The following is a 15,197-nucleotide window of genomic DNA, read 5'->3' on the forward strand; positions in this document are numbered from 1 at the left end:
TCACCTTTGGATACAAAGCTTCTTCATAGCATTTTTCACTTCTGCATTATTAAGTATGTAGATTATAGATGTTATCATGGTATAAAACACAGCCACAGCTTTATAATTGAGAAAGGCGATCATGAGGCACAGATACACTAATATGCAGGGCACAAAGAATAAGATGACCACTGTGATGTGAGAGGCATGGGTGGAGAGGGCTTTGTGCCTCCCCTCCAAACTGTAGTTCTTTTGAGAATACAAGATGACCACATAATAGACCATCAAAAGCAGGAAGTTCAGTAAGCAGATGAACCCACTGTTGGCATCAACAAAGAGACCAAGAGTAAGAGTGTGCATGCAGATAAGTTTCAACAAAGGGTACAAATCACACATGAAATGATCTATGACACTGGGGCATGGAAGGGCAGCTGGACTGTGAAGAAAATCTGAATTCTTGCATGGACCAAGGCACCAGCCAGGCCACTGCCACAAGAAAGCTACACACCTGTTGGTTCATGATGGCGGTGTAGTGCAGGGGTTTGCCAATGGCCACATCGTGGTCATAGGCCATCTCAGTGAGAAGGATAATCTCAACAGCACCAAAAAGAAGCTCAGTGAAGACTTGAGTGATACACCCTCTAGGAGAGATGATTTTTCTTACAGTAAGAGTGTCAGCTAGCATTTTAGGGTTCATGGAGGAAGAACAGTGGCCAGCTCACTTAACATAAGTGGGACAGGAAGAAGTACATGGGGAATCCTAGGGCTCTGCTGGTGCTAATGGTGATCATAATGAGCAGGTTGCCTGCCAAGGTGGCCAAGTAGACTATTAAAAACACAACAAATGAAAATTTATGAATCTCCATATTTTGAGTCAGTCACAGGGGAATGAATTCCTCACATTATTCATCTTCTCCATCAATTCAGTTCAGGTGACAAGTGACTTCCCTAAAAAGAAAGTCATGCTCATCCTCAATAATGATACTCTCTCTTAATTAATAAATATATCCATGGAGTGTCTTATTTTCTTAGATTTACAGAAGACAAAAACAAATGCAAAACTATATCAACTGTTTCATTCACTTAATATAGACGACAATATAAGTGCTATTTTTTTGTTCTTTATAATTTCCTGATTTGTTTTGATTTTCTACAAGACACTGTATAATAAAATCAGAAGAGAAAAATACTATGCATTGAGGTATTTAAAAAATTATTATATAAGGACACTTATGTAATACCTTAATCAATAAATAATTTTTTAAAAAATATATTATATATTGACGAGAGAGAGAGGGAGAGAGAGAGAGAGAGAGAGAGAGAGAGAGAGAGAGAGAGAGAAACTGTTGTCCCATTTATTCATGCATTCATTCATTGGTTGAATCTTGTATGTGTCCTGACTGAGGATCAAACCCTGAATCTTAGTGTAGCTGGATGATTCGCTAACCAAGTGAGTTACCTGACTAAGGCTAAGCATCAAGTTTTAAGAGTCAGCCTGGCTGGCATGGCTCAGTGGTTGAGCATTGACCTATGAACAAGGAGGTCACAGTTCTATTCCCCGTCAGGGTATATACCTGGGTTGCTGGATCCTCAGTGTGGGGTGTGAAGGAAGCAGCCAATCAATGATTCTCTCTTATCATTGATGTTTCTCTCTCTCCCTCTACTCTCATCTCTTAAATCAATAAAAATATTTTTTAAGTTTTAAGAGTCGGTCGATGATGTGGACATATATGTGGCATACTCACAAATATACAAAGATGCATGTATATTACTCCAAATTTACTAGACATATTTACCAGTAAAATATTCAATTGGTTCTATTAATTTAAGTCATATAAAAAGAGTCAAAGACATATAAGTATTCCCTCATAAGCCATACTTTTCCCTAGGGTTAGAGTTATGGTTAGGGTTAGGATTAGGGTTAGGTTAGGGTTAGGGTTAGGGTTAGAGTTAGGGTAAGGTTTAGGGTTACAGGTGTGGAAACTGACAGAAAGGTGAAGGTATCAAAACAGATATATCAGAAAGCCAGTAACCAGAACTGACTTATTTCCTAGATCATGTCCTTAACTGTTGTTAACTTCTAAGCAATGATGATAGATCAGATAACCATAGTAGTTACCATTTATTGAGTCAGGGACTGTGCTGGACCCAGTTTATTATCTATAACTAGTTCTGGCCCAAGGCAACCTGTTGAATTTCTCCCACAATGAGCAACAACTACACCTTCTCCAAAAGATTGGAATCCCAAGGGGAACCAACATCTCAATGTTACATAATAGGATTATTTAAACACCAATCTAATAGTCTAGATTTATGCCTTTTAGCTTCTAAAGATATTTCAAATTTCCAGGTAATTGATAAATATTTATTGATTAAGAAGCAATAACTTATGATGACAAGAGTATGGAATGGGAGACAGTAAGTCTGGATTCCAGCACAAGCTTTTGCTCTGTGTTTCAGTGGTTAGCTGCAAGTATCATCCAACCTCTTCTTAGGTGGATGACTTCATCCATAGGTCTAAGAGGCTTGGGCTAGATTACCTCTATTACTTCTATCTGTAATGCTCAATGCTTCCATTTAATATTTATCTGAAGTCACTTTTTTCCTCCAGAGCTTCCTCATAGCATTTTTAACCTCAGCATTTCTGAGTGTATAGATTAAGGGATTTAACATAGGAGCCACCATAGTATAAAAGACAGCAACAGCTTTATCCACAGGCAGTGTGGTTACTGGGCGCAGATACACAAATATGCAGGGCACAAAGACTAAGACGACCACTGTGATGTGAGAGAGACAGGTGGAGAGGGCTTTGCGCCTCCCCTCCAAGCTGTAGTTCTCTAGGGAGCTCAAGATGACCACATAAGAGACCATCAAAAGGAGGAAGTTCAACAAGCAGATGAACCCACTGTTGACAGCAACAAAGAGACCCAGGGTGTGAGTGTCCATGCAGACGAGTTTCAACAAAGGGTACAAGTCACACATGAAATGATCTATGACATTGGGGCCACAGAATGGCAGCCAGACTGTGAAGAGGATCTGAATGGTTGCATGAAGAAATCCTCCAGCCCACGCCAATCCCAGCAGGAGAATGCATAGCCTGTGGCTCATTATGGTGGCATAGTGCAGAGGTTTGCAAATGGCGACATAGCGATCATAGGCCATCACCGTCAGCAGGATGATCTCAGTAGCACCAAAAATGTGTTCTGCATAGACTTGAGCCATACAACCATTAAAAGAGATCACTTTCTTTTCGTGAAGGGAATCCACAATCATCTTAGGAGCTGAAGATGAACAATAGATTAGGTCTATCAAGGAAAGGTGGGTCAGGAAGAAGTACATGGGGGAGTTCAGAGCCTGGCTGGTGGTAATGGTAACCACAATGAGCAGGTTGCCTGAGAGTGTTACCATGTATAAGACCAAAAATAACAGAAACACAACTTTCTGCATTTGGGGGTTCTGTGTAAGTCCTTTTAAAATGAATTCAGTCACATTCCTTTTATTCTCCATCTATGTGGTATGAGTGATAAAAACTCCAGGAAGGAATGCTTTACCTTTAAAAAAAACAAAGAAAAGAAGGAAAAAATGAACTTAAACCAGTGATAATGATAGTCACTAAGTCAAATATAAATAATCAACCAGATAAGTTTAATGTAAAATCTATCTCCACTTACTTGATGAGGAATACACATATCATTCAAGTAAACTTCAAGATAGTACTTAAAATTAATTTTTTCAATTATTAATTGTCACTGTTTGCTAGCCCTCAGATTCCTTTATTCTCTATATGTTTTTTATTTTAAATTTAATTTTATTTTATTTTTCCATAACCTTTTATCCCTTCTATGCCTTCAATTACCACACTGGCATCCATGTTCATGAACTCTCTCTCTCTCTTTTTTTTTCTTCTCTATCTATAAAAGCCTAAAATGCAAATTGTCCCCACAGGAGTTTGAACAGGAGACCAATCGCTCGCTATTATGTGTGCTGACCACCACGGGGCAGTGAGGAATGAAGGAAGGCCCCAGCCAGCAGCCAGCAGCCAGGGAAAGGAGGCCCTGACCAGCAGCCAGAAAGAAGGCTCTGGCCAGCAGCCAAAAGGCCCCAATTGGCCCTGATCGCAGGCCAGGCCTAGGGACCCTACCCATGCATGAATTTCATGCACCAGGCCTCTAGTATATTAATGTATTCCTAAAGCATGGAGGCAGTGAAGGGTAAGACAAACTGTCTATGTTACACATGGACAAAGTACATAATGAAGTTAATGGGAGGGAAACCTTTTTCAGATGATTCCACAAATGTTTCATTGAGAAGCTAGCCTTAGAGTTCCAAGCCCCAGAATAGTGGTCTCCCTTCGACATCACCCGCTGCATTGGAGAATCCTTCCAAGGACAAGAACCCTTGAGAAGAAAGTTGAATACACGTCTACCTAGTAATTGCCAACTCTTCTCTAGAGAAGATGGCCCTTGGGAGAATCAACAACCGACTACTGCTATGTTTTAATAAATTTCTGGAAGTCTGTGTCAAAGATTAGATTTCATTATCAAAATCAGATAAACTTGAGTCATTCATCATCATTATTTGATTTATTACTTCAGTTTATTCAAACCTTAAAGTAGTTCAAATATATTTTTTGAAACACTTCTCTTTTACAATTTCATCTGTCTCCTTTTGTCCCACACCACACAGAAATAGCTTGGACTTATGTCAAAATTGATGTATTTGATGTCCTCTGTTAATTGGCAGATTCAAGCATAGGATCAGTTCCTTTTCTATCCTAGTTCAAAAACCAATAGTGTGCCTGTTACCACTCAAACTCTCTAATACCCATATTTTTAAAGAAACAAGGAGTAGAGAAAAGTGTTGATCTAGCAGAATGACCCTGATCTTTCATAAAAGGGCCCATGGGCTGCAATTAAAAGGCAAAGAACTAAGCAGACAAACTTCTTCCACATGTTCAAACATTTTGAAATGCAAACTTTTATTATAACTCTAAATAGCATGAAGAGATTTATTTTCACACCATGTAGTTCCTATAATGGTAGTTAATTTTTGTGGAGTGTTTGCCATGTGCTAGGCATTATACTAAGTACTTTACATGCATTATCTCATTTAATCTTCACAACAATGCTTTGAGGTTGGTACACAATTACCTATATTTTGAGGAAAAGAAAACTGTGGTTAGGAGAAGATAAATGATTTGCCCAAAGTCATAATGGTTAAAAAAGCAAAGGAACCTGTATTCAAATCCAGGATGTCTATCTCTATCTTTAATATTAGTATTTCTCCAGCATAAATCCAATTTACTTCTAGGAATCAGCAATGCCAGAGTTTGACAGTGGGTTGGTAGCTAACACCATTACCTGTGACCATATGAAATCTGTGGCAGTGCTTTTGTTAACTTATAAAATGCATGGGAGAACATATTTGCAAATGGCATCACTGATAAAGGTTTAATCTCCAACATCTACAGGCAGCTTATACAACTTAATAAAAGGAAGATAAATGATCCAATAAAAAAATGGGCAACGGACCTAAATAGAATCTTTTCAAAAGAAGACAGAAGGAAGGCCAAGAGACACATGAAAACATGCTCAATGTCACTAATTATCCAAGAGATGCAAATCAAAACAACAATGCAGTACCATCTCACACCTGTCAGAATGGCTATCATCAACAAATCAACAAACGACAAGTGTTGGCGAGGATGCAGAGAAAAAGGAACCCTCGTACACTGCTGGTGGGAATGCAGACTGGTGCAGCCACTATGGAGAACAGTATGGAGTTTCCTCAAAAAACTGAAAATGGAACTCCCATTTGACCCAGTAATCCCACTCCTAGGAATATATCCTAAGAAACTGGGAACACCAATAAGAAAGGATATATGCACCCCTATGTTCATAGCAGCACAATTTACAATAGCTAAGATCTGGAAACAGCCTAGGTGCCCATCAGCAGATGACTGGATCAGAAAACTATGGTACATCTACACAATGGAATATTATGCTGCCATAAAAAAGAAGGAATTCTTACCATTTGCAGCAACCTGGATGGAATTGGAGAACATTATGCTGAGTGAAATAAGCCAGTCAATGAAAGAAAAATACCACATGATCTCACTCATTTATGGATAATAAAGAACATTAGAAACTTGAACAAAAAGATAGATACAGAGGCAGTAAAGCATCAAACAGTCTGTCAAATTACAGCAGGAAGGTTAGGGAGAGGTGGGGAGGATAAGAGATCAATCAAAGGACTTGTATGTATGCATAAAGCATAACCAATGGACGCAAAACTCTGGGGGGTGAGGGCATATATGGGAGTGGGGTGGGGAGGGCAATGGTAAGATATGTACACATATAATACCTTAATAAAAAAAATTGGAAAAAAAAAGAAAAAAAAATGTTAATGAATTTGAGGGTTCACTGGAAAAGACCCTAGAATTGCTGTACATTAGAAATCCTTCAGAACTTTAAATTTTATCAACTAATACACTCTTTAAAGATAAGGAAACTGAGGTCCAGAGATGTGAAGTCCAATGAAACACAGATAATTGATTAGTCTCAGATCACAATAAGAATACAAATCCTATCTAATAAAAGAGTAATATGCAAGTTGACCATCACTCCAAGACACAAGAAGGTTGCCCCCATGTGGTCAAATATGGCTGCCCCCATGTGGACACAAGATGGCTGCCACAAGATGGCCTGCAGGGGAGGGCAGTTGTGGGCAGTTAGGGGTGACCAGGTCAGCAGGGGAGGGCAGTTGTGGGCAATCAGGCCAGCAGGGGAGGGAAGTTGTGGGCAATCAGGCCAGCAGGGAGGGCAGTTAGGGGAGATTGGGCCAGCAGAGGAGGGCAGTTGGGGGAGACCAGGCCTGCAGGGGAGGGCAGTTGTGGGCAATCAGGCCAGCAGGGGGGGAGTTAGGGGTCACTGGGCCAGCAGAGGAGGGCAGTTGGGGGAGACCAGGTCAGCAGGGAGGGCAGTTGGGAGGGACCAGGCCTGAAGGGGAGGGCAGTTGGGAGCAATCTGGCCAACAGGGAGGGCAGCTAGGGGTGACTGGGCTGGCAGAGGAGGGCGGTTGGGGGAGACCAGGTCTGCAGGGGAGGGCAGTTGGGGGAGACCAGGCCAACAGGGGAGGACAGTTGGGGTCAGGGGCAGGCCTGCAGGGGAGGGCAGTTAGGGGCAATCGGGCTGGCCGGGGTGCAGTTAGGCATTGACCAGGCTGGCAGAGGAGTTATTAGGGGTGATCAGACTGGCAGGCAGAAGCGGTTAGAGGCAAACAGGCAGAGGCAGGTGAACGGTTGGGAGCCAGCAGTCCTGGATTGTGAGAGGGATGTCCCAGATTGGAGAGGGTGCAGGCTGGGCTGAGGGACACCTCCCCCCCCCCACCCACACACACACACATGCACGAATTTCGTGCACCGGGCCTCTAGTCTTCTAATGTCCAACAAGGTAATTTTTCCCCACCAACACATGTTGCCTTTCTTATGATGCCTTAAGACAAGCTGGATACAAGGGGGGAAATCACCCTACAGTGACAAAGGGAATTAACTTTCATCTCTTATCTTTAGCAATACCTATCTTGACTCCTCTCTAAAAAAGGCTAAGTTCAGGGATGCAGAAATTCAGTTATATTATTGAAACTACAATCCACTATAAGAGAAATAAAATCTTACCTGGTTGGAACAAGATCCAAGAAAGTTTGAAGAGTCAGAATAAAAAGTGCCCCTGAGCCTGGTATTTAATATAGATTCCCAACCACAATGGAAGTACATTCTTTCCTTACAGATCCTATAAATTAATGCATTCTTCTTATGGATCTCAGTTTTAGGACTGAAGGTTTCCTTTAAGAAACAGAATCCAAATGTTATCCTTTTCCTCTGTCCTATGCTAACCTGTCTTGACCACAGTGAATGTCACACACCCTGTCTCAGCTTCACCTCAAATTTTCCTTCTTTATTCTCACTTGCTTCTCATACTATATCTCCTGTCAGTATAAGGTATGGTTTTTTCCCCCCTTTCATCCCTGTAAATTATCAGTCAGAGCACTATTTCAAGTAAAAAAGTGACTGTACATAAGCCAATCTCTGACTATCCATACATCACACCATAGGCCCTACCCCTGGAGGAAACCCTCAGTGGCCCATCTAGCTCCAACCTGCTGCTCTACTGTGGTGTCTCCCACTCCAAAGCCTAGAAATTGACTCAGGGATCCATAGAATGTAAACCTATTCCTGATAATAGAAATATACCCATATTCAGTGAGGATAACAAGTATTCCTGCAAAATACCCTAAGACATCTTAAAGTGATCCCCATCAAATATCAGAAAGTAATGCTTCAATGATTTTAATTATAAACACCGTGGTAGAAAATGGAAATGTAAAAACTGGATTAAAAATCTGCAATTCTGGTTAACTTACCGTAGTTGCCTTTGTAGTTAAGGAGAATGTCCAGTGTATTCAGGAATAAGAAGTAACCATTATATAAAGCTGTTCAAATATAATATTATATAATAGATATTTTTCAGGACCCTACGGATTGCAAAATGTTATAGGAAGCAGAGAATATGAAAATGGCAAAAATTTATTCAAATGGATTCATCCAAGCATTTTCAAAACTCCAATGCCTTAGAAACTCAAGTCAAAAGATAAGAAAATGAGGTGTTGAATTTGAAACCCAAAGTCCTCAAGTACTAAGGGAACTTCTGATCTTCAGCACCTAGCTCTACAGTTACAGAACAAGAGACACAAATATGTCTATCTCTTCTTAACCAACTGACTTTTACTCTGCTCTTCAAATAGGAAAAGAGCTGCTTCTTGAGTGTATAGAGAGAATACTGAGAATGTTAAAGAACCTATCTTTCTATCCAAGGTTTGGCCCTCCCGGGAATTAATTATCTCTCTGGTGTTTTTTAAAGATTTTGCCTTGGAAACAGGTATATGGGAGAATTCCTCTACAAACAACATAGCCCCACCTGACTGGTTCTTTTCCCTGCACTTAAACCTATGTAATAATTGCCTATATTCTGGTCTAGACGATTATGTGACAAAGCATCCCTCTTATAAGCCCTTGGATATCATGAACTGGAACATGAAGAACTAAGAGCTGTGTAAACAACAACATGGGGTTTCATGCAGGTTGCATATCCCTGGGGAAATTTCCTCACTGGCTGAGGGCACCAGAGGAGGTTGAGATACTGAGTCAATCTCCCAACTTTCAACTTGATATATTTTCAGGCAGAATGACATCTAGAGTTGGAGACCAAGAGAAGGCTAAAATCCTAGTGCCAACTTGTATAGTATAAAAATATAAAAAGATTTATTTTTATACCTTTTTGGGGAGAGTCTAGGAACTCCACTGGCCATTGAATGAAAAAAAAAAAAAAAGCCTTACCTAACCAAACAGATTTCTTCATATTTTCTTCACACATAATATCCTCAGGACAGTAGAGATTTGAAAAGCCAAATATGTTTTGTCAACTTGCAAATGCATACTGAAGCAAGTACTCTGCAGCCTTAGGAGAGAGTGGGGTTTAAGTAACCTATCATAAGAGTTGAAGCAGCTCTTACACTGATTAGTTTTCATATATTAAATCAACCTTGTATCCCTAGGAATCCCACTTAGTCTTGGTATATAACTCTTTTTTATAGGCTACTGGATTCAGTTTACTGGTATTTTATTAAGGATTTTTGTGCCTATATTTATGAGATGTTGGTTGTAGTTTTCTTTTCTTGTGATATCTTTGTCTAATTTGGATAAAAGGGTAATACAAATTACATAATGAGTTGGAAAGTGTTCCTTTCTCTTCTATTTTTTGGAAGAGTTTGTGAAGGATTGGTGTGAATTCTTCCTTAAAAGTTGGATAAAATTCACTTTAAACAATTTTTTAACAAGTTTGAAAAAATTCACTTCAAAGTGAAGTCATCATGGCCTGGGTTTTCCGGTCTGAGAAGTTTTTTTAATTACTAATTCAATACCTTAACTTGTTATAAGGATATTAAGATTACCTATTTCATTTGCATCAGTTTCAGTAGTTTGGGTATTACTAAGAATTTGTCTATTTCTTCTATGGTATATAAATTATTGGTATACAACTGTTCATAGTATCACCTTATAATCTTTTTTTATTTCTATAAGATTGGTAGTAATTCCCCCTCTTTCATTCCTGATCTTACTAACTGGAATCTTACATCTCTTTTTTTATTTTTTGAAATATTTTTTATTGATTTTGAGAGAGAGAGAAACATCTATGTGAGAGCAAAACATCCATTGGCTGCCTCCTGAGGATCAAGCCTGGAACCCAGGCATGTGCCCAGAGCAGGAATCAAAATAGCAGCCTTTCAGTGCATGGGACGACCAACCAACTGAGCCACACTAGCAGGGCTCCATCTCATTTCTTAGTCAGTCTAGATAAAATGTTGTCACTTTGGTGATCTTTTCAAAGAATCTACTATTAGTTTTATTGTTTTTCTGTCCTCTATTCTCTAGTTCTTATATTTCTGCCTGAGTCTTGGCTACTTCCTTCTGTTTGCTTGGTTTTATTTTGCTCTTTTTTCCAGTATCTTTATTTTTTTACTATATTTTTATTGATTTTACAGAGAAGAAGGGAGATGAATAAACAGAAACATTGATCAGCTGCCTCCTGCATGCCCCCTACTGAGGGTCAAGCCTGCAACCAAGGTACATGCCCTTGACTAGAATCAAACCCTTGACCCTTCAGTCCATGGGCTGACGCTCTACCCACTGAGCAAAACATTAGGGCTCTTTTTTCTGGTATCTTAACAAGGAAAGTTAGATTATTAATTTGAGATCTTTCTTCTTTTATTTACATAGGTATTTATAGCTATAAACTTAGATGTATCCCATCAGTTATAGTATGCTCTGTTTTCATTTTTATTCATTTTAAAGTGTTTTCCCATTTTCCACATGACTTCCTTTTGACCATTGAAATGGCTCTCCTATATGGTCACTGCTGCACATGGCATCTGCCTGAGGAATGTGTCCTGTCTACCACAGATGGTAGAACTAAAGCCTCTAAATAATGCACATTTGGTCTGAATCAGCATCTCCTCCCCCTTCATTCCCTGTGCATGAGACATCATGAATCAGTGTCCAATGCACCACAATAACATAATTGTTAGATCTCAGCCTAGAAATTAGATCAGTTTGTATTTAAATCAAATCTCTACCAAATATTAGCTTTCTTTGGCCTTGATCAAGTGAGGCTCACAGTGAACATCTATTTCTTTAAACATAAAAGAGAATTATTAATTTCTCTCTCAAGGGGATAATGTGAACATTAGATAAAATACTTACCAGAATGACATAAACACAGAATGCTCATTATATGTTAGTTCTCACTGTAACCACCTTTCCTTTATCTCTTACAACTTTTCAAGGATTCTCAACTTTAGTCAGACTTTTTAGTAAAAAGAAGATCAAACACTTGCAGAAAGATTTCAGAATTATAATGACTTATGAATCAGTATTCAGTACTTTAAAACTTGGTCTTTCTTTTCTCCTAATTTCTGTATTTGCCCAGATTCTACCAATACTTTATCAATATAGACATAAATATAGATATAGTGATAGAGATAGATATAGATAGGTATAGGTGTAGATATAGGTATAGGTATATGTATAGGTATATGTACAGAGAGAGAGAGAGAGAGAGAGAGAGAGAGAGAGAGAGAGATTGAGACAATTCCTGCCAAAAATCTGAATTGGTCACACCATGAGCTATGATTTCCTGTAACAGAAATGACAACAAACCATGAGCTTTTACTCTATGCCAGCCACTAATCTAAGCACGTTATATGCTTTATCTCACAGAATCCCCATTAGGTACCCTTATCACGCACTTTTTATAGATGTGGGAATTCAAGTATAAAGAGTTTGAGGAATTGCCCAAGATAATATAAAAATAAAAGTGTCAGCAAAACTCTTACTCTTTAGCTCTATTCAAAATTTATTATTAAAGAGCAGTTTCTCTTGCCTCCATGTTTTCTAGCCTCAGGACATTGACCATAGAATAGCAGTTTTGCACTGCCTACGAGGTTTTCACATGTTACTTTGAACAATCTTCCCTATAACTCTGAGACAGGTATTATTGACACTGTTTTAGATACCCTGGCTGGCTCAAGCAACCATTGATGACTAGAACATTCTGTGCTTTAGGTCCCAGATTCTAGAATCACTTCCTAAACACAACCATAGAGAGCTGCTAACACAGCCCGGCTGGCTCTCCCTGCCCCGGTGGTCACACATAGCATGGCCACAAGAGAGAAAGTATAAACTGATTTGGCTGCCATTTGGTTGAAGCTGCTAATTCTAGTCCTCTGGGAGTTGAGAGGTAAAAGCCACCTTAACTCCTTGCACTTGAGTAATACCCATTTAAATATTTCCCTGAAACCACACGTGACCATGTTGATAAGGAAAACGCAGGAAGACCACAGAAGCATAACCAGCCACAGATCACAGAAGCTGTTTGGTTCTTAGTTTCCAACCCATTTAGGTCCAGTCTTCCGGGTCCAAGGAGTTATCTTCTGGCTGAGTGCAGGCTTTAACATGAGGCTTAAAAGAGCTGAGTTCAGGGACCTGCTACTCAAGGCAACTTTCATCTGTTGCTTGATTTTCTGGTGCTTACAATCCCTAACTTTTCTGCTATAACATAGTCTGCTATTTCTGGGGCTTTACATCAGGTTAGATCTCAAATTGAATGCCTATTATAATATCTGATCACCAAGAAAAACTGGCATGTGAGTAGAAGGTGGCTTGGAGAGATGTCCTCTAATGGTTAGGTATTTTTCCCATCAACTTCTTTTGAAACCTAAACTTTGGAAGCTGTCTGACTAAAGACATTCATTACCTGAGCTAGGATACTGTGTCTCACACTCACAGGATGGTGTGACCCTATAAAGCAAAACTAAACCCGGGCCCATGAACTCAGCATCATTTACAAAGTCTCAGCAATTACTTTCAGGTCAATAACTGAGGGAATGGGGGGGGGGGGGAACATGATACTTAAGGTAAAAATGGAGTATCTGCAGAGCAGTCATTAGCAATGGGTCAGTGATTGCTACCTCCATGCAAAGTGTGCTCTACAAATAAGATGCCTTGTTAACTTCCTTCCCAAATGCATTCTGAGAGGTAGGTACAGTCTGTGATTCCTTGTTTTTCATATTGAATTTATTGGGGTGACATTGGTTAATAAAATTATATATGTTTCAGGTGTACAATCCTATAATACATCATCTGTATATTGTATTATGTGTTCAACATCCCAACTCAAGTCTCCTTCCATCACCATTTATCCTCACTCTGGCAATCATCATGCTGTTGTCTGTTGTTTGGGGGATTTGTTTGTTTGTTTGTTTGTTTGGGGGAGGGTTGTGTTGTTTTTTTTGCTTAATCCCTTCACCTTTTTCACCCAGCCCCACAACCTCCCTCGCCTATGGGGATTCTACTGTCCTGGGTTTTTATGAAACTAGCATATTTGGTCTACTAAGAAATCAGTCAGGATGTTATGGACCAAGACCTAAGATAAGAAAATTAAATTTATATCATTAAGTTATTTTACTTACTATAAAAGTAATATATTTCTTTGTAGAAAACTTGATCAGAACATTTTTAAAAGAATACAAAAATCATCCTTAACCCACAATTCCAAAAAGCACTTTAGTCTTTAGTGTACTTTTTTCAAATACTTTTCTATGTGTAAATGTTATTTTGGACAATTTAGATCATAACTTATAAGCTGTTTATAATTTGTATTTGCCACTCAATATTATATTGGCAGATTCCACGCCATTAATTCTTGCAAATAAATTTAATGTCCATCTTATATTTCATAACTATAATTCATTAGTTGTTCCTCTTTACATAGACATCTGAAATGCTTTCACTTTTTCACTATCATAAAAAATATATTGTGAAATACAACCTGTAAGCATAATTTTTGTTTATATTTTTATCTCTAATAGATTCCTAAGCATAAGGAGTACCGGACCAAAGGACATGACCAGTTATAAAGCCCTTATTGTATACAATCAGACTTCTTCCCAGAATATTCTGTATCAATACACACTCACCAGCACTGGGTAATATAACTGTCATAAATCTTTGCCAATTTGTCAGTTAGAAGTATGTCACTATTTTTAAATTGTATTTCTTTGATGATTTATGAAACAGAGTAATTTTTAGATGTCTAATGTTTTATCTGAAAATTATGTTTTTATTATTTTCCCCTATTTTAATACTAGTGTGTGTAGATCCTTTTTTGTAAAAATAATTTCTACAATAATGGTGATCTGTTATACTTGTTGCAAGTACTTTTCCAGTGTGTTCCATATTTTTATGTAGTTGATCCCATTAGTTTTATCTTGTGTTTATACCATTGCATTTCACTTAAAATACTCTTTCCCCATCAAGAGATTAGATATATATTTACTTCTTTGTTTCTCTGTTTTTAAACAGATCTATGTTTTATTTGAAGGCTTTAACACACAGTACTTGGGGTTTTTCTTTCTCTCTCTTTTGATGCTGGCATAAGGAGAAAAGACTTTATCTGGAAACTTCCCATTCAAATATTAAAAAATATTTAAGAACTATGCATGATATTCTATTAAGTATTATTTTTAAATGGGGTTCCTTTGCAATTTGATTATACTTGCTCCTTGAGATTATCTATGGTCATCAGTTTTATTTTATATTTTTGAGTTGAATATTTAGTTCATTTATTCTCTGTTTATCTTTGTTTCTTAATATTATAAAAATAAAATATTTCAAGAATAAGATTAATGATATGTGAGGGGTTCGTTTTTATTCTTTCATCAAGAATTTAGAGTGTGTGGAGAGCTCTATGTTTTACCTTTAGGATAAAACTTTGGCTTATGTAATAATGATATACTTTAGTACCTCTATGCCATTTATTTTTCCTATTTTATATATGAGAAAGTTTAGGCACAGTCGACTAAGATCTATACACAACTTCATATGGCTACTAATCAGTAAAAACAGAATGTAAAACAGTCTGGCCATAAAGAATATACTCTGTCCAACAAATTGTGATGCTTGTGTTTCCTCTTCACTTTAAAAGTAGCTGTTTTGTAGGAGATCCTGAGAATTTTTCATAGTCTTCCTTAAATTGAGTTTTGATTTGCAAAATGACCCTGAAACCTAAACATGACAGAAGTTCTCCAAACAGTGAATTCTAAAG

At 38.3% G+C, this 15,197-nt stretch overlaps 1 protein-coding gene and 1 pseudogene across 1 annotated transcript; both read right to left on the minus strand.

Annotated features, from left to right (window-relative positions):
- Positions 1-851, minus strand: LOC103291012 (olfactory receptor 4C12-like; annotated as a pseudogene).
- Positions 852-2,556: 1,705 nt separating this feature from the next.
- Positions 2,557-3,486, minus strand: LOC103290815 (olfactory receptor 4C12). The gene has a single exon (XM_008146712.2). The coding sequence runs from the start codon at positions 3,484-3,486 to the stop codon at positions 2,557-2,559; it is 930 nt and encodes a 309-aa protein (XP_008144934.1).
- Positions 3,487-15,197: the final 11,711 nt, after the last annotated feature.

Source organism: Eptesicus fuscus, chromosome 13, assembly GCF_027574615.1.
Source record: "Eptesicus fuscus isolate TK198812 chromosome 13, DD_ASM_mEF_20220401, whole genome shotgun sequence".
Classification (NCBI taxonomy): domain Eukaryota; kingdom Metazoa; phylum Chordata; class Mammalia; order Chiroptera; family Vespertilionidae; genus Eptesicus; species Eptesicus fuscus.